This window comes from Carcharhinus amblyrhynchos, chromosome 3 (assembly GCF_965287045.1).
Source record: "Carcharhinus amblyrhynchos chromosome 3, sCarAmb.v2.hapA, whole genome shotgun sequence".
In the NCBI taxonomy this organism is placed as follows: domain Eukaryota; kingdom Metazoa; phylum Chordata; class Chondrichthyes; order Carcharhiniformes; family Carcharhinidae; genus Carcharhinus; species Carcharhinus amblyrhynchos.
The window spans coordinates 17519688-17540183 of NC_137326.1; the positions used below are offsets into that span (position 1 = coordinate 17519688).

General features: G+C 39.7%; 1 protein-coding gene across 7 annotated transcripts in view; it reads left to right on the forward strand.

Annotated features, from left to right (window-relative positions):
* The window catches only part of pbrm1 (polybromo 1), a 71639-nt gene extending 55396 nt beyond the window's left edge, over nt 1–16243 (forward strand). For 4 of the 7 annotated variants that reach the window (XM_080181769.1, XM_080181770.1, XM_080181772.1 and 1 more), the window contains 7 exons: nt 613–823; nt 2966–3164; nt 3919–4080; nt 9032–9169; nt 11963–12042; nt 12236–12464; nt 15691–16243. In XM_080181769.1, the coding sequence (XP_080037895.1) occupies nt 613–823; nt 2966–3164; nt 3919–4080; nt 9032–9169; nt 11963–12042; nt 12236–12464; nt 15691–15857 (1186 nt within the window). In that variant the 3' untranslated portion in view covers nt 15858–16243. The remainder of the gene's footprint in view (nt 1–612; nt 824–2965; nt 3165–3918; nt 4081–9031; nt 9170–11962; nt 12043–12235; nt 12465–15690) is intronic. The other 3 variants (XM_080181771.1, XM_080181774.1, XM_080181775.1) reach the window with 3 other exon arrangements.
* Nucleotides 16244–20496: the final 4253 nt, after the last annotated feature.

Sequence of the window (20496 nt, forward strand, 5' to 3'; positions counted from 1 at the left end):
AGTCTATTTAGTCTCTCTTCATAGTCTAACCCCCTCATCTCCAGTATCAGCCGAGTGAACCTCCTGTGCACTCCCTCTAAGGCCAGAATATCCTTGCACAAGTGCAGCAACCAAAACTGCACACAGTACTCTTGCTGCGGCCTCACCAGTGCCCTGTACAGTTGCAGCAAGACCTCCCTGCTTTTATATTCTATCCCCCTCGCTATAAAGGCCAGCATCCCATTCGCCTTCTTGATCACCTGCTGCACCTGCAGACTGGGTTTTTGCGACTCATGCACAAGGACCCCCAGGTCCCTCTGCACCGTAGCATGCTGCAGCTTTTCGCCCTTTAAATAGTAATCCCTCCTACTATTATTCCTGCCAAAGTGGATAACCTCACACTTGCTAACATTGTACTCCATCTGCCAGGTCCTCACCCACTCACTCAGCCTATCCAGATCCCTCTGCAGACTTTCCACACCCTCCACACAATTTGCTTTTCCACTGCAATGAGAAGGCAGCAGAGTTTAAATTGCAAATTTAAACTTCTGAGAGATCTTACTTTGTGTAGTGTTATAGTCTTGCACAGTGATAATTCTTAATGGTAAAGTGGAAATTACATTATTGTTGCAGGAAACTCATTGTTCCCCAAAAGGAACCATCTCCTCTCTTAGATAAGAAAATACAGGAGTTAGAGATGAAGTTTGCAGAATTTGAAGAACCTGATGAAGATCATGAAGAGGGTATTGAAGAGGAAGCTGAAACAGCTGAACAGCCCTCTGTGCCCCAGTTACAGACTCCTGTTACCAATGAAATGGAAATAGCTCCATATACACCTCCACAGGTACAGTTATAGAATCTATTTGGGGATTTCTATGGGTGTAATATTGAAATATTAATAGTTGTTAAGAGGCATCATTTTTTTTACTAAAGCCAAAACACCATTTTGAAGAACAAAACTAAAAATGAGTCTAGGTTTATGGAACATAAAAATAGTGCAGTAGCATAGAACAGAGCTTGTCTCCCCTTTTATTTCAAATCTTGCTTGTAAAATTTCATCTGAATAGTATTACAGAAATAACTACTTAGAAACTTCTATTGTTCACGCAGTACTGATGGGCCAGTGTCTCATAATCATGATCAACATTGTTGGGGTGCCTTCAAAATGTGAAGCCTAGTAATGAACGCTTAAAACAAAATCAACTTCTGTGACCAACTTGATAATGTGATTCCTTGACCAGGCAGTTCATGGTAACCAAGGTCATTGTTGAATAACTCAGCCGCAACCCTGACTCCCCCACGGTATCTTGACGTGCTGTACATGTCACTTCCCATTTGGTCCCTGACAATTCTTAAAGCCACTTGGCACAATGCGGAGTGTGATCCTATCTAGAGAGGTTAGAGACTGTAAATGATGTTGTGTTTCTGTACATATTTGAGCTTCTTTGGGGAAGGACGAGGAGCAGGTATTCATATTTTCTGCCTCGGAAAGAGCAGGACCGGCAATACCAAGAAGCATGGGATCAGGTGGGGTGGGAAATTAATATTTTCACTTAAAAGTTATTAAACAAGCAAAAATTAGGAAATCACAGTTGCACAGTTTTACTCAGTAGGAGTAAAGGGAGAGGCAATGGCCAAGTGATATTATCACTAGACTACTAATCCAGAAATTCAGTTAGTTTTAAGGGAACCTGGGTTTGAATACACCAGGGCAAATGGTGGAATTAAGAATCTACTGTCGAAACCATTGTCGATTATTGAAATAACCCATCTGGTTCACTCATATGCTTTAGGGAAGGAAATTTGCAGTTCTTGCTTGGTCTGGCCTACATGTGACTCCAGAGCCACAGCAATAAGGTTGACTCTCAATTGCCCTCAGCCAACTACGGAAGGGTAATAAATGCTGGCTGGCCAGCCAGCGATGCCTATGTTCCATGAATGAATTTTAAAAATTGCCCCAGACTACCATTCCCAATCTAAACTATGCCCACCCGAGAGGTACCGGGTGAAGGCTTTAGCATTTCCCTGCAAATAACCAAGAAAATCATAAGTCACAATTGAGCCATATCTGAGTGTTCCAAAGAGAAGTGTAAATTAACTATCTTTTACCTTCAAAACCAAACCCTTTGATTCTGTGACCTGTATGAATATTTCATATCTCTACTGGAGTTTATGACCCAATTTTCCAACTTTTAGCTTCTTATAGCTGCAGACTATGTAAGTAATTTAAATATTTTATTGAAGTAAGGATGGACCTCCTGGCTTCATTAAAAAGCTCAAAATGGTTCATTCATTATTTAACTTTTACACCTCTACCTCTGACCTTGCATGTTTGATTTGTATTCACTTCAGGCTATGTTTATCAGGTTCTTAATCAGGTTTTCCATGTATTTTACATTTAACACTTTAATTTCTAACCTGAAAGCTACATTCCTAAAATTGAAAGTTATACCTGTAAAATGCATCAATTACGAGTTCAAATATTGGTAACACAGAGTACATTAGCAGTCACTTGGAAATAAACTCGGAATCTGCTTTCTTTGATTGCAAGATGTCAAGACAAGTGAACCCAGAAAAATTACAAAACAAATGTAAAAATCCACCAAAAGAATATTCCCAAGGAGAAAGGTATATCAAATGTTTGGGATAGTAAGGCAAAAAAAAACTTGATGTAATCAGATATAACTCCAAATCTATTTCTTAATGATCTGTATGTTATTTTATCACATATGCCCTTGCATCAAGTTCAACAATTTGTCCATCAATTTAATTGAGACTTAATGTTGAAGTTTGTGTCGTACTTTTATTTTTGTAATGTACTTAGCTAAGTTGTGTTGTAGAATGAATGCTGAGGATCCAAGAAATATGATTTTGCCAAACTGATTGGATATAAATCATATTCAAAGGAACTTCCTCACTTATCCTCTATACATCTATATTGCTTAGAAGTGCTAACACCTAACTGTCCTATGTTGCTTACATGTAGTCAACCCCAAAATCCATTAAGGGTACTAAACAGAAAGAGGGAAAGAGGAAGACCAACCCAAGTGGTTACATCTTGTTCAGCAGTGAAATGAGAGCTGTTATCAAAGCCAAACATCCTGACTTCTCTTTTGGAGAGCTGAGTAGGCTTGTGGGTACAGAATGGCGAAACCTTGAGGCTGTCAAAAAAGCAGAGTATGAAGGTAGCTCATCATTTATTCTTTATAACAAAGACATTCCGAGTGTATGTTTATTAAAAAAAGTAAGTGACTTGACATCTCAATGGCCTAAATTAAGTTACCTGATACAACCGGATACAGATATGGTACGTATCTTTACATTTCATCATTTCAAAGTGTTACTTCTGTAATTTTAAGGTTGCTGTCAACTACCTGAACAGCTAAACCTCCTTTCTGTATACAGAAAGCATATGATCGGTCCAAAGGTTAAAATTTGCTTGTTGGTAACATAAAAGTTTCAGTTTGTAATTTTGCTCCCTGACCTAATTTGTTTATCATTGAAAATAAATAATTGGATTTGAAATATATTTACCCAGTGTTTAATAAAATGCTAATTTTAATACAGTTGCAGAGTTTGCCCAAAAAATGCTGTGAAGTGCTGCTTTTTCTGTTAATCTGCTGCTATTGACAACCAAGCTAATTGCCATCAGTCTGAGCCTGGGAGTTATATGTCTGTTTGGGAGGAAGTTGCCTTATCTTCCCTGGGAATTATTTGGAAGAAGGTTGTAATTCAACTATCCTGGCAATTGTATGAATCTACTTTTAGACTTTGACAAAATAACTAATAATTTGGGTTTTGAATGTAGGTTAGTCTTTGTGAATATATTCATTTGAAGAGAGTATCTGCTTTATCTCATCCATGCAAATTTCTAATTCTGTGCTGTAATAAATAAAATGAGTGCTGTGCCCATGTGAATATACGTTCGTGTTTTTTCAGAGCGGGCAGCAAAGCAGGCTGAGCAGCAGGAGAGAGAGCGTGCAGCTCAGCAGCAGCAGTGTGCCTCCCCACGGGCTGGTACACCTGTAGGTGCCATCATGGGGGTAGTACCACCTCCTACACCAATGGGAATTCTCCATCAGCAGATGACCCCTGTCACAGGTAGCATATGAGAACTAGCTAAATGGCAAAGGACTAAAACTCTATTGAAAATTGCTTTCAACCAAATTTGGGGTGGGGGGGTCATTTTGCTGTTTTACGTTTGCAGGGTTTTCATCAGCGCCATGGTGATTTACCAAAATTACATGTAGCAAGTCTCTCTCTAGGGTCAGATAGCAGAAATGTTTGATGTTTAAAACAGATTTCTTAGATTTTCTGATCCAAAATGGCAATTTGAAACTATGTTTTTGTCTCATGTCTTTCAAGAATTCAACTTTACTGCACCAAAATATTTTTCTTTACAAAGTTTATCCTATTGTCCTAATCGTCCTAATACTGTACACGCCAAAGCATTCTGTGATTCTTGCTCTCATTGAAAACACTTTTTTAAAAATGATTATGAAATGTGGTTGACTCTCAATTCCCCTCCAAGGACCATTATGGATGGGCAATAAATGCTGGCCAGCCAGTGATGCCCATATCCCACAAATTAACTTTTAAATTGTGCACAATTTTTTATTATCAATGATGTTCTAGGCTGAGGAAGCCAAAATAACACATTCCAGTAGAAATATGTTGGTGCAATAAGTAGTTGGAAAGACCTGAGTATATTATTATACTTCCAAAATCATTGGAAAACTTGATTTTTTTAATCCCTATATCTCATAAACAAATAGTTATATTACAAAGTCAAGAACAATATAATGTTACTTATAAGCTGTTGCTAACCATTGCTAAAGGTTAACCACATGTACATGAGTTTTGAATTCATTCGATTAAATTGTACATTGGTTGTAACCTAGCAATATTTTTCCCTCATTGTTATCTTCCACATACATAGGAATGGTCCAGTCATCCAACAGGAAAATCACAGGGATACCAATCTTAAAGATGATTTTAATAGTCAGGTTAAGTCACATGATTCCATTTGCTCAGGTTATTTTGCAGTTCTTTTTCTAATATCGTCTGCTATAGTTATGAGGTTGTTGATAATTGCAAAATTGTGATGCTTTTGTTCATTGTTCATTCCTAGAATTTCTCTTGATTGGTTGTTAATTTTTAGATAAATAATCTACGGCTTGCCATTCCAACTGTAACAGATTTTGTCCTTTTTTTAAATTTGTTTATGGAATGCGGGTGTCACTGGCCAGACCAGCATTCATTGCCATCTCTAGTTGCTGTTAAGAAGGTGGTGGGAAGCTGCCTTCTTGAACCACTGCAGTCCCTGAGGTGTAAGTACATCTACAGTGCTGTTAGGGAGGGAATTCCAGGATTTTGACCCAGTGACAGTGAAGGGATAGTGATATATTTCCAAGTCAGGGTGTTGAGCAACTCAGAGGGGATCCTTCAGGAAGATGGTGTTCCCAGGTATCTGCAGCCCTTGTCCTTCTAGAAGGAAAGCATGTAAGCATTCCTTAGATGTTGCCTAATGAACCTTGGTGAGTTTCTGTAGTGTATCTTGTAAATGATATACCACTGCCACTGTTCGTCAGTGGTGGAAGGATCGAATGTTTGTGGAAGGGATAGCAATCAAGCAGGCTGCTTTATCCTGGATGGTGTCAAGCTCCTTGAATGCTGTTGGAGATGCACTCATCCAGACAAGTGAAGAATATTTCATCGCATTCCTGACTGGTGTATTGTAGATGGTGGACAAGCTTTGGGGAGTCAGAAGGTTTGTTACTCACTGCAGAATTCCTATCCTCTGACCTACTCTGTGCTTACACGTATTTTTTGCATTGAAATATTTACTCTGTGATTGCAAAGGTTTATAAATCTGTCATTTGTATCCTGTGGTAGGTAAATACAGTGCTATTCCATGAGTGAGAAAGGCAGGCCCTTAGCCCATTATTTGCTGATGCTTTACCTGAGCTGTTTTATTTATCAGTTTTTTTGCCAGTGGTGGTTTGCCATTGCCTTCAACTCTCAGGGGCAGAATGAGAGGCAGATACCAAGTCTACCTCAGCTAAAATGGGAATTGAATCCATGCTGTTGGCATTATTCTGAACCACACACTAGCCATCGATCCAACTGAATTAATACATGTCTTCATTACTTAATCACCAAATATGATTTTTGCACAGACTGTCTAAATGTTATATGGGTGATGTATTTCTGTTTTTCTTTTGTTCATGGTTCTACTTAGCAATCAGACAGAGACTGAGACCACGTGCTTTTATACAATAAAGTTTGCTTCAGTGATGATACTGGAGATAGCTGGTTGCTCACAAGCTGCTACCAGTTTCTTGATGATGCCTTTTAAGAATTCCATTCATATGAAGATGGTCAAGATAGTTGGCTCATAAGAGTTCCCACGCAGCAAGTTACAAATGTACCATATCAATTTCTGTTTAGAAACTAGGCTCCCACTTAAGTGCATTTAATAGATACATGTTCTCACACTCCAAATTTTGGTCACTTAAGCATTAAGACTCATTCACCTTGGAGCGGACAGGAAAATAAAGCCAAGATGAGATCAGCCATGATCATATTGAATGGCGCAGTAAGCTAGAGGGGCCGAATTTCCTACTCCTGCTCCTATTTTCTATGATCTATATCACAGAACAAACTGAACAATAGACTCCTGTCTTGCAGCTTTTTCCAGAATTTGGTCCATAATCAGTCAAATATGGGTTGCTTTTTTAAACAATCAGTCATGATATTGGAAATTTTCATTTCAGGACTTTTGATTAAAGAGGAGTTGCATATGAGAAAACAATATTTGCTCTAACTTCTTCTATTTTAGAAAATGTATAAAGCATTATCTTAGAAGGAGCCTAGCCCATCAATACTACACTATCCTTCAAAATAAAATTTGGCTATTCATACACCAAAACATATGCCTCCAAATCTAGACACAAATTCAGCCCATACACTTCGTAACTTTTAAAAGCATTCCAGTAGGAATATTTTTAAAGACACATTTATAGAGTCACAAAATTGAACACCACGTCCCTGCAATATTTTTTGTTCTTTTAGAATGTTTACAATAGTTCAAGTCATCTATTTATCAATATGCACAAGTTTTCCCTATGAAAATAGAATTAAATTCATTCTGGGGATAGGGATGTAAGCAGCAAGGCCAGTATTTATTGCCCACACCTTGTTCCCCTTGAAAAGATGTTAGTGAGCCGTGTTTGAATCGCTGCTATCCTTGCAGTGAAGGCACTACCACAGTAATGATAGGTAAGGAGATCCAATATTTTGACCCAGTTGCTGGGGGAACCATCATCAAGTATCTTCATACTTTCATTATTAAAGAAACTTTGAAAAATGTATTATTTTATTAGGCTTTCAATTCTAATTCTAGTACAGAAACTAAAGCATGAGTTTGGAACTATGATTTTCTTTAACCTCAAGTTTAAACTTGAAAATAGCCACGTTAGTTTTTTTTTAATGCATGATGAGCGTTATCAATTTTTCATTTGGATTTAAGGGCTAGTGGATCCTATAATCTTCAGTTTTTTGGTATAAGTTGTTGTGGTGCTATCTGTCTTGGACTTTATGGATGGGATTTTCCGGCCTTACTTGCCTCGAAACCAGAAAATCCCACCCGAGGTCAACTGATCTTTCTGTGGTCCGCCCCTCACCCAGTCTGATTCCCGTAGTGGGCAGGATGGTAAAATTCACCCCTATATGTCTGACAAGTGTAGAGGTTCGTACTAAAATGGCTTTTAATAATGCTTAGTGGATACGAGAAACAATTTCCACAACTTAACAATGTTTGCATTAAAATGAAAGCGAAATACTATGGATAGTGAAAATCTAAAATAAAAATAGAGAATGCTGGGAAAACAAGTCTGACAGCATGTGTGGAGAGAGAAATGTTTCAAGACAGATGACTTCTTCAGAACCGTTTTTTATTTTCTGTGTATTCTTGAGCAAAGACAAGTAATGAAGTCATTCGCAAAACTTATTCTACATCAGTACTTCTGGTTAAAAGCCGAGACTAAACCCTAAGAGTTGATTCAAATAGCAGAAGCAAGAGTGCTCCTTGGAAACATTTTCGAATCAAACTTCAATGTTTACATTTACAAGCTAAATAGGATACACAATTATTTCAGACTGCTGAGCCAAACCAAAATACGACCTTCTCACCTGACAGTTATGTGAATTATCCTATGGTATGTGGAAAATAACTGAGGAAGAAAAAATACAGGTCGCCAATCTTCAGTAGGCACTCTCCTCCTCCTTCGATTGATGTAATCCTCCACATACCAGGCTCTCTACTGTCCTCTAATCTGACCATGTCTATAAACAGAGTTGTATGATCTGATTTCATACTTGCATGCCTTACTGCTTTGCTTCATTGGTGAAAAAGAACTGGACAGCAGAATTTATAGATTGCAGAAAGAGGATGAATCATGTGACTTACCTTAATTTAACACTGAAAATGTGTTAAAGGGAAAATATTCCTGTGTTTTTTCCTTCATTGGATGACAGGACTTTGGTATGTGATGGATAATTTTCAGAAAATGGAGAAGACCCTACCAAAGGTAGGTAATTCGACTTTTCAGTCAGAAAATTAGATTTTCAAAGTAGACTACGTAGAGATGTGAGCAGACACATTACCATGCAAATACTTGGTAAAATGTGCATATGTTCATTTATTACTCGTGTTGTCATATCACCACATACTAATAATGTCCATTCCTTCAAGTAGTTTTAGGTCTCCTCATCCATTAGTTTGTAGTGCATGCTTCATTATGCAGACCAAGATTCCCTCTAAGTTTTTACAAATTTACATATTTATGAATTGTGAAATAAGTCAAATTGAAAAGGATTATCTTCCTATATTGGTGCATGCCAATATTTCTGATCCAGCATTATTTTTATTATGCGAGAAAGGTTTCTTACAAAATTTGCACACCGAATTTAGAGGGAGCATTGATGCAGACTGTGTTGCATGTTATTGACATCCTTGATGCATGTTTGAAATTTGTTGTTATCCTTTAAGGCATGATAGGTGGCTACCCACAGGGCATGCCACCATTACAAGGCCCAGTTGATGGCATGGCCAGCTTGGGCAGCATGCAGCCACTTCACCCTGGGGTGCCTCCACTACCCCACCTTCCCCCAGGCATTCAACCATTGGGTAAGAACATCATTGCTAAATCATTATCTTATTTATAATGTCTCATCCTGCTTTTAAAAATCATTGATACTAATTATGTACATTACCAAAGAGATGACTACAGAATAATTATGATTTGCCTGTCACTGAAATTTTTATTTTGGGAATTGGGGAAAAAATATTAACTACCTTGGGGCCTGTCTTTACCGAATAATGTGTATGAATTTCTAAGTACTGATGCATTTTTTGACCAAATTGTCATTTTCTGCTGTTCTGCTGAAATAATATAATAAATTTTAAACTTCCTAATCATTTAATTAGTTTAAGAAAGCAATTGATGACCAATCATCATTTGCATTCCAGATATATTGAGGTATCCAGCCCTGCCAAGAAGCCAAGAAAGAGATATACCACAGGATGGGAGCTAGTGATAATTTGCTGGGTTCAAAACATAAAGGCAGAGGTTGAGGGAATTTTTTTTTCATTTACAGGATACAGCCATTGCTGGCTTGGACAGTATTTATTGCCCATCCCTAATTACCCTTGAGAAGTCAGTGGTGTGATACCTTCTTGAACTGCTACTGTCCCTGTGTGTAGGTACACTGACGGTGCTGTTAGCGGGGGGAAAGTTTAGGATTTTGACCCAGCAACAGTGAAAGCACAGTGATATATTTCCTAGTCAGGATGGTGAGTGACTTGGCAGGGAGCTTCCAGAATGTGGTGTTCCTATGTGTCTGCTGCCTTTACCCTTCTAGATGGTAATGGTTGTGGAATTAGAAGGTGCTGCCTAAGGACCCTTGGTGAGTTCCTGCAGTGCATCTTGCAGATGGATGGTGCGCACAGCTGCCACTGTTGGTCGGTGATGCAGGGATGAATGTTTATGGAAATTAGGCAAACTGTTTGTTCCTGAGTGGTGTTGAGCTTCTTGCACATGGTTGGAGCTGCGCTCATCCAGGCAAGTGGAGAATATTCCATCACGTTCCTGACTGGTGTCTTGTAAAGGATGAATAAGTTTTCGGGAGTCAGGAGGTAAGTTACTTGCCGCAGGATTCCTAGCCTTCTCTCACCTTATGATCTTGTCTCATAGTTGCAGTCTTTGTGGTTAGTCTAGCTCAGTTTCTGGTCAATGGTAACATCCAGGATGTTGATAGTGGGGAATTCAGTGATGATAATGCCATTGAACGTCATGGGGAAACGGTTAGATTTTCTCTTGTTGGAGATGATCATTGCCTGGTACTTAAACATATTTGGCTGTTGCACAGGCCTAATGACACTGATACTACCTGACAACATCTTGCTGCTTACCCACTTGTGTAGTCAGTTATAACATTTTTCCAGCTGTCAGAATTAATATTCTGTAGAGTTAGGTTGGGGAGCTACCCGCCCTGCTTCCTGTCGGCACGTTCCAGCTAGCTGTTCAATATTTTTTTCAGCATCTAGAATTTCCCATAAAGATTGTATGTCCTACGTAGCGTAGCTTGAATGCAATCAGGGTCTTGTCATGCTTAGAGATGTCACAGTTGATTATTTTGCTCTACCACTTAATGTGCACTAAAGGCTAAGCAATTGGCAAAATAAGTTACCAGGCTGCCAAATAAGACAGAAGTAGCACAATCACGACACTCTTCAATATTTTCAACATTATTTAGTCGGCTGGCCCCACTATCATTTCATGTACACCTTGTCAGTCGTTTGCTTTCCAATGTAAGAAAGAGCGCTCAATTTCCTATCAGCACATCATGTGGCATACAACCACAGTAGCTGCTGTCTTAGTTGATGCTGACATTGGAAAGCGCAATACAGTGGTTAATTTCAGCAGAAAAACTTTAAACATGACACAAAAAATGCAACTTTACTTTAAAACTTTGAAATGAATATTAAATGAAACTCAAAGTTTTGCATTTAATTGTTACACTCAGTTTAAATTGTGTTATTTTGTTTTATTTTGGAAATTATTTAAGGTGCTACTCATTTTGCACACATATCCAAAGCTCACAAAATAGTTTCACGTTAGAGTTTGTCGGCTGAGGCTACATATTAAATCTGACATAACCAGTGCTTTTTGTACTTTCCCACTTTGGAAAGTGTATGAAATCTGTATTTTCTCACTGGTTTTTAAAGAGAGTTAGAAAGTATTTGAGGGAGAGCGGGTAACCTACACCAAGGTTTTCACAAATGTTGCTTTAGACTAGCTGTCAGGGACTTGGGAATAACTTTGTCCCTTTGGAGAACCACAAGGCAACTCAGCATCTCCCAGCAAAGATAGGATTCAAAACTTAACAATGGAAGGGGTGTGGAACCTAACACTTGGGCATTACTCAACAAACGTTACCACTGACTAATTATTTTCCTAATTAAAATTCAACTAAATTGAGAGATTATTTCATCTGATCGAAGAATCAAAGGTCACAGTCTCGGGACAAAAGGTCGACAATTTAGGACTGAGGCAGAGAGAAATGTTTTCATTCAGAGTAGTGAATCTTTTGGAATTCTCCACTTTAGAATGTTATGCTGCTAAATTGTTGAATATATACAAGACTGAGATTGACAGTTTTTAAACAGCCAAGGGATGTGGTAATAAGGTGGGAAAGTGGAGTTGAAGTAGAAGATCAGCTGTGAATTTGTTGTAGGAGTGGCTCCTCCTCCTCATTCCTTCTGTAGAAAGGAGTTATTGTCAAATACAGGTTAAATTTTCAAAAAGCAGATATAAAATGTTTTTCAGCACAGCAAGTGTAGTGAATCTTTGGTTAGGTATGAATTAAATTTAATTTAAATGTTTATAATTCCCTGAAATATATTCCATTGAAACTGCAGGTGTAATAGGTCAGAGTGTGACTACCATGGTGGGAGGATCACCAACTGTCACCACTACAGGAACCCCATATGGGCAGCAGGTAAAACCAGATATTTGATTGGATACTTTCCCAATGTAGACTTTATTTATGTGGATTATAATGGCCTTATATTAAGAGTAAATCAATCCTGTTTATTAAAAAAAAAACACATTTAAACCATTAAAAACCTAGATCTGTAATTTTAATATAGTATATCTCAGTGTCTTAACATTTACAACAATGACTGTTTTAGATTGGTATTCATCCTAATCTTGGACCTCAGGGTCAGCAGGCTCCACCTCCATATCCTACACAACAAGTTACAGCTCAACAGACCATCCAGCAACAGCCATCAACACCAATGTTTGTAGCTCCTCCACCAAAGACTCAGCGGTTACTACACTCAGAAGCTTACCTGAGATATATTGAGGGGCTCAGTGCCGACTCTAATACTGTCAGCAAGTGGGACCAGTCCCTTTCAGGTAAAATACAATGCAAGTAATTAATAAGTGCATAATGGACATCATTAGTTAATGCAGCTTTTACAAACAAAACATAAGCTATGTTGCTTGAGATGTTCCAGCAGCTGACATGAAGTGATAAATGTGTTGCTTAGCAGTGTATCCATTATAAGATTTTTTTTAAGGTTTCATTATTTCCACAGTTCTAAATGTGCAAAACTACAGTGTTGCAAAGTTGAGTTTGTGAATTTGGAGTTGGAATTTGATGTTGCTAAAGATGTAAAAAAAATTGTAAAAATGCTCGAGGGAAGATAATTGCAGTGTCCCTTTAGAAGCTGGTAATTTGTTTCAGTGCTTGGAGGTTTAAAATACAAAGTACATACAGAGTCCAAACTGAGACATTTAGAACAAAGAAAAGTACAGTACAGGAACAGGTCCTTCGGCCTTCCAAGCCTGCACTGATCATGATGCCTACCGAAATTGAAACAGTATGCACTTACGGAACCTGGATCCTTCCATTCCCATCTTATTCATATATTCGTCTAGTTGTCCCTTAAATGCCACTATCATACTTGCTCCCACCACCTCCCCGGGCAGCGCATTCCAGACATTCACCCCCCTCTGTGTAAAAAAAAAACTTGCCTCACACATCTAAACTTCTCCCCACACACCTAAAACCTATATCTGCTAGTACTTGACTTTTCTACCGTAAGAAAGAGCATCTGAATATCCACTCTGTCCATGCCACTCATAACCTTGTAGACCTCTATCAGGTCACCCCTCAACCTCTGTCATTCCAGTGAGAACAAATTGAGTTTATCCAACCTCTCCGCATAGCTAGTACCCACTAGACCAGACAACCTCTTCTGTAATCTCTCCAAAGCATCCACATCCTTCTGATAGTGTGGCGACCAGAATTGTACACAATATTCTAAATGAGGCCTGTCTAAGGTTCTGTACAGCTGCAACATAACCTGCGAATTTTGACACTGTGTCTTGACTGATGAAGGCAAGCGTGCCATATGCCTTCTTGACTATCTTATCCACCTGCGTTGCCACTTTCAGTGATCAGTGGACTTGTAAGCCCTGATCTCTCTGACTGTCAATACTCCTAAGGGTTGTACCATTTACTGTATAATTCCTACATGCATTTTTCATAATGCATTATCTCTCACTTGTCGGGATTAAACTCCATCTACCAACAACCTCTGTGTTGTAACAGTGGCAAATGGATTTCAGTGTAGGTAAATGTGAGGTCATCCACCTAAAGAGGATAGAACAGATTATTTTCTAAATGATGAAAAGTTAGAACTAGTGGAAGTTCAAAGTGACTTGGTCTAGATACACAGATCATTAAAATGTCATGAATAGTTAAAGCAAGCAATTAAAACAGCTAATGGAATATTAGCCCTTGTATGTTGAGGAATAGAATACAAGGGGCAGAGTCATGCTTCTGCCAAACAAAGCCCTAGTTATACCACACCTAGACTACTGCAAGCAGTTCCAGGTACCACACCTTAGAAAGGATATATTGCTCTTGGAGGAAATGAAGCACAGATTTACCAGAATGATATCTGCTCTTCTTGTGTTAAATCACATTGAGACATTACACAAACTAGGGTTGCATTCCCTGGAAATTAGAAGGTTAAGGGCTAATTTGATCAAAGTTTTCAAGGTATTAAGTATATAGAGGGTATTTGGAAATAAACTATTCTTACTGGTTAGGGAGTCTTAGACCAAGGGGCCTGGTCTAAAAATAGAGTTAGACCATTCAGAAGAGAATTTTTTTTTTTTGCAGGCACGGTGGTACAGATGTGGAATTCTCTTTCACAAATTGATGCCAGATGACTTGTTAATTTTAAAACTGAGATTTATAGATTTTTGTCAGCAAAAGATATTGAGCAATTTTGGAGGAAATGTGGGTATACAGAGTTAGTTCGCCAACCAGTCATGACCTCAACTGAATGCTGAATCTCACTTTAGGGGCTAAATGCCCAACCTGCCCCTATAAAGTAAGTAAAGTCATTATAGTCCCAGATGACCATAGGCTCTCTTTGAGAAGGAGAGCTGACTGGTGGTGATTTAATCTGAGGTTACCACACCTGAGGCAAGTTTGAAAGGCAGACGTTCATGAATAACCTCAGCAGTTATGAGAATTGAATTCACGCAGTTGGCGTCCTTCTGCATCATGAACCAACCATCTGGCAAACTGACCTAATCAACACCACACCGCCATACTCCTATGCTGGTGTGGAAAAAAGCTGAAATGGTATTGTCCGCTCATGCTTTTTAAAGATTTTCCTTAATTCATTCCTTGAAATGTAAAAGTAATTCAGCAAGGCAGCATTCATTCCAATAATAGCTCAGTGTATTGAGCACATGGATCAGCAATACCCATTTTGCATCCCCCTTCCCCTAGCTTCCCAGTTGTAAAAAACTTTGTATTGCTAAAAAGAATCCCTGAGAATCTGGGAGGAAAAGTAGCTTCTCAAAACTTGCCCCAAAATGTCTTCCTCCTTCATAAAGTAGAAATTCTAGCAAGCCCAACATTGGCTGACAACATTTGAGCTGACATTCAATAAACTAAAAGAAATCCCTATTCCACTATATTTTATAAATTGGAATTTTTAAATGTGTTATTGTTCCTGGTTGAAGATTTTTAATACATTTCAGAAGTTAGTAATTATCAATTCCAGCATGGCTTTGTGGGGCAATGAAATAAAAACAAAATACTGGAAAAACTCAGCAGGGCAGGCAGCAGCTGTGGAGTGAAATAAGAATGAATGGATAGAATTCTCCAGCCCTTCCAGCCAGAGGGAGCTTCCATTCCCACATAGGTCAACCTCCATGTTGGGTTCCCTGATGGCGACACAAGCAAGGAATGTAAATTACTGTTAACTTAGGCAGATGATCCCACCAGCAGCCATTGAAGCGCTGCCTCCACCGCTGGTAAACATGCCGTTGGGGGGCGTGCTGGGGAATTCTGTCTCAATGTTTCAGATTGATGCTACCCCTTCCATTAGAAGTGTAGATTTTAATCTTTCCTCAGTTTCGTTGAAGGATCATTGTTTCTCCCTGCCGATGCTGCTTGAGCTGCTGAGTATTTCCAGAATTTTCGGTTTTAATTTCCAATTTTATATGAAGGAGCCATGCTGTGACCTGGTTTTTTAACCTTGTTCCTCACCTTGTGAGTGAAATTAACAAGTATGTACCTACAAACATCACATTGCCTTATGTTCCTTTGCAGCAAGAAGGCAAGATGTTCACCTTACAAAAGAGCAAGAGAGTCGGTTGCCCTCTCACTGGTTAAAAAGCAAAGGTGCTCATACAACCATGGTTGATGCACTGTGGCGACTACGTGACATCATGCTCCGGGACACACTAAATATTCGGCATGCGTACAGTCTGGAATAATGCCTGAATTCCTGTTCCATTACCACCATTTGTTATGATGCAAGAGTTATGTGAAAAGTGTGGCTGTGTGTTTTAGAAACTATGGAGAAATGGTAGTACAATTTATTTTACTGCATTTCTTGTATGGTCAAATTGTACTTGTTTTTATAAAGACTTTTTAAAATAAGCTGTCACTGGACATTTCAATTTACTATTGTTAGACTCTGCTATGGTCTTACGGGAAACGCTATTATATTTTTGCACTGATTCTATCCCCTGTATAGAATTCAGTTTAATTTTTTCACTGGTACTTGGGAGGAAAAGTATGCTTGCTCGGTACATTTGTGTTATAATGAGTCTAATTTGAACATTTTTCATTAATAAAAAAGGAAAGTACGTCTAAGCAGCATGAGTGTTTAGGTCTCATTTTTCTAATTGTGAAGTGATTTTATTACATCTTATAATTTTATCCACTTGGAATTGATATAGCTTGATCTCAGTCAGATGCTTTCTATTTCTTTGTTCGCTGTTAAACAATATTTTGTCTATAGGCAATTTATGAACACGCAGTTACTTAATTGATACCAATTAATCTAGATCACACATGTATAATTGTCTATGAAAAATGTAGCCAAGATCATGTAAACGTATGAATGAATTGAATCCTGTGTTCCAAGCCTCCTATAATTCCCGTCAAAATGAGCCTCAGAAACACAATTAGCATACAACTAAGCCGAAAAATTGCTCTCTAAAGACGCACATCACAACAAAATGTGTATTGGAAAAATTACTTTAACTGTAACATTCCATTGTACTGTTGAAGTGCAAGATGGATGCTTCATAAACAACTTAAATATGACTCTAAATACAAATGCAGTAGATTCCTCTCCAAATAGACAATATGTTTTTGCAGTCTCTGAAACAGTTTGTTAAGCAACAAATTTTTAATTGTTTTCACTGTGAAAAGATACCTAAGAAAAAATCACATTCTTTTTCTCATTGAAATTTAAGATGTCTTGATTAATTTTTTAATATTCATTCTTGTGGACATTGCTGGCTAGAACAGCATTTATTGCCCATCCCTAATTGCCTTTGAGAAGGTTTTAGTGAGCTGCCTTCTTGAACAGTAAGCAAAGGAGTTCCAGGGTTTTGGCATTGGTGAGGCCGCAGCTGGAGTACTGTGTGCAGTTTTGGGCGCCGCACCTGCGCAAGGATATTTTGGCCTTGGAGGGAGTGCAGAGGAGGTTTACTAGGCTGATACCGGAGTTGAGGGGGTTGAGCTATGAGGAGAGGCTGAATAAACTAGGCTTGTACTCGTTAGAGTTTAGAAGAATGAGGGGAGATCTCATTGAGACGTATAAGATGATGAATGGGATGGATAGGATAGAGGTGGAAAGACTCTTCCCGCTCAAAAAAGACAGTAGGACTAGGGGGCACAGCCTCAAGATAAAGGGGGGGCAGTTCAGAACGGAGTTGAGGAGGAACTTCTTCACTCAAAGGGTGGTGAATCTCTGGAATTCTCTGCCCGTTGAAGTGGTGGAGGCTGCCTCGCTAAATATTTTTAAGAAGCGGGTTGATGGGTTTTTGATAAGAGAGGGGATTAAGGGTTATGGGGAGAGGGCGGGAAAGTGGAACTGAGCCACGACAGATCAGCCATGATCTTATTGAATGGCGGGGCAGGCTCGAAGGGCCAGATGGCCTACTCCTGCTCCTATTTCTTATGTTCTTATGTTCTTATGACCCAGCAACAGTGAAGCAATGGCAATATATTTCCAAATAAGGATGTTGAGTGACTTTGAGGAGAACTTCTAGGTGGTGGTGGTGTTCCCATATGTCTACCGTCCCTGTCCTTCTAGATGGTAATGATTGTGGCTTTGGAAGGTGCTGACCAAGGAGTCTTGCTGAATTCCTCCATGCATCTTGTAGATGGTACATACTGCTGCCATTGTGTGCATCTATGGTGGAGGGAGTGAATGTTTGTGGATGGTATGCCAATCAAACAGGTTTTTTCCTGGATGATATTGAGTTTTTTGAGTGTTATTGGAGCTGCACTAACCCAGGCAAGTGAAGAGTATTCCATCACAGTCCTAAGTGAGTCTTGTAGATGGTGGATAGGTTTTGGAGTTTCAAGAGGTGAGTCATTTGCCACAGGACTCCTAGCTTCTAAGCTGCTCTTGTAGCCACAATATTTATATGGCTAGTCTAGTTCAGTTTCTGATTAATGGTAACCTCCCAAAATGTTAACAGTGGGGGATTCAGCAATGGTAATACCACTGAATATTATTTGTTAAATTATGAGAACACCATTACTTATAAAACTTTGAGCAGAAAAGGTTTTGGGCCCATTAAAATCTGGCTCTGTGAGAATAAAATGTACACTTCCATTATGTTAAAGTACTATATTGTTGGTCCAGATTTACCACTCATCTGCATTCAGAGGAACCAGCCTGGAGTATATAGATGAGTGGATTAATTCCTGAACCTTTTCTCCCTGCCTATGAGTTGGATTTTATGCTCCCTCACTGGGTTTGTGTGTGGTGAGGGGCATTTAAAATCCAGCAGTGGCTTTCTTGCTACTTACGCACCTGTCACTGATCTGTCTGAAATTTTACTTAATGCCACTGCCACTGGCATTTTACCCCCTGCAGGAGAAAGACCTATGCTTCTGGGATGCCCAGCAAAACACCACACCCCATCACTAAATGTGATCCCTCCGCACACCCCAAAAGAGGTTCTCTCCAGCACAAATTACATTTAGTCCATTTTGCATAATACTCTGGCTTTAGTGTCATATGTGTGGAGGAACACAGGTCCAGACAATCACTCCCATAATATCTATGCAAAAAGCACCCAACATTAGAGAGAAACACAGAACCGCAAAAGTTCTTCAATTGTTTTCTAAGGTAAAGAAAATTGACAATTCATGACTCTATTTCTCTTTGTTCTTCAGCAATCTCAGTATGAACCTGCAGTTAACTACAAACACAGGATAGTTTCCTTGAACAGTGTGTGTTGGAGCCGACGAGGGAGCGAGCTATCTTGGATCTGGTGTTATGTAATGAGGCGGGTGGAATTAGGGACCTTGCGGTGAAGGATCCTCTTGGGGAGAGTGATCATTGTATGGTGGAGTTTCTGGTGCAGATGGAGGAGGACAAAGTGGGTTCCTGGACACGCATCCTTTGTTTGAACAGAGGGGAGTACGGTAGGATGAGAGATGAATTGGCGAATGTGGACTGGGGGAGCGCGTTGGAAGGTAGGTCTGCTGAGGAGCAGTGGAGGATCTTTAAGGAGATCTTTCTTGGTGCTCAGCAGAAATTTATTCCGATGGTCAAAAAGGACCGTAGGAGGAGAGGTAATAAGCCGTGGATAACGAAGGAGGTGAAGGAAAGTGTTAAAAGCGGAGGCGTTTAGAGTAGCTAAGAGTAGTGGGCGAGAAGAGGATTGGGAGAGGTTTAAATGTCAACAAAGATTGACAAAGAAGTTGATAAAGAAGGGTAGGAGAAACTATGAAGCCAGGCTAGCGCTTAATATAAAAAAGGATAGCAAGAGTTTTTATAAATATATAAAAAGGAAGAGGCTGGCTAGGGTGAACGTTGGACCCTTAGAGGATGAGAAAGGGGACTTAGTGGTAGGGGATGGGGATATGGCTGAGGTCTTGAATAACTTTTTTGTTTCGGTCTTCACGGAGGAGGACGTGAATAATTTGCCGGGTGTTAGAGATGGAAAGGTGGTAGGACTGGAGGGTCTCAATGACATTACTGTTACTAGAGAGGCAGTGCTCGACAGACTGGAGGGGCTGATTGCGGACAAGTCCCCAGGACTGGATGGAATGCATCCGAGGGTTCTGAAATGGCGGAGGTGATAGTGGATGCCTTGGTTATTTTCCAGACGTCGCTGGATTCCAGGGAAGTGCTGGAAGATTGGAAAACGGCTAATGTTACGCCGTTGTTTAAGAAGGGTGGCAGGCAAAAGGCAGGGAATTATAGGCCAGTTAGTTTAACGTCTGTTGTAGGTAAAATGTTAGAATCCGTCATCAAGGAGAAAATAGCGAGGCATCTTGAGGGCAATTGCTTGACAGAGCAGACGCAGCACGGTTTCGTTAAGGGGAAGTCGTGTCTGACAAATTTACTGGAGTTCTATGAGGATGTGTCTAGGGTGGTGGATAGAGGAGAGCCGGTGGATGTGGTCTGTCTTGATTTTCAGAAGGCGTTTGACAAGGTACCTCACAAGCGGTTATTGCAGAAGGTCAGGGGGCATGGAGTTGGGGGTAGGGTGTTAGCGTGGATAGAGGATTGGTTGTCAAATAGGAAGCAGAGAGTGGGGGTCAATGGGTGCTATTCGGATTGGCGGTTGGTGACTAGTGGAGTGCCCCAGGGGTCGGTGCTGGGGCCTCAGCTATTTACCATTTATATAGATGATCTGGAGGAGGGAACCGAGTGTATGGTGTCAAAATTTGCTGATGACACCAAGATTGGTGGAATGGCAAATTGTGCGGAGGGTGTGGAGAGTCTACAGAAGGATCTAGATAGGCTGGGCGAATGGGCCAGGAAATGGCAAATGGAATTTAATGTTGGCAAGTGCGAGGTGGTCCACTTTGGTAGGAATAATGGTAGGAAGGATTATTACTTACGTGGCGAAAAACTGCAGCAGGCAACGGTGC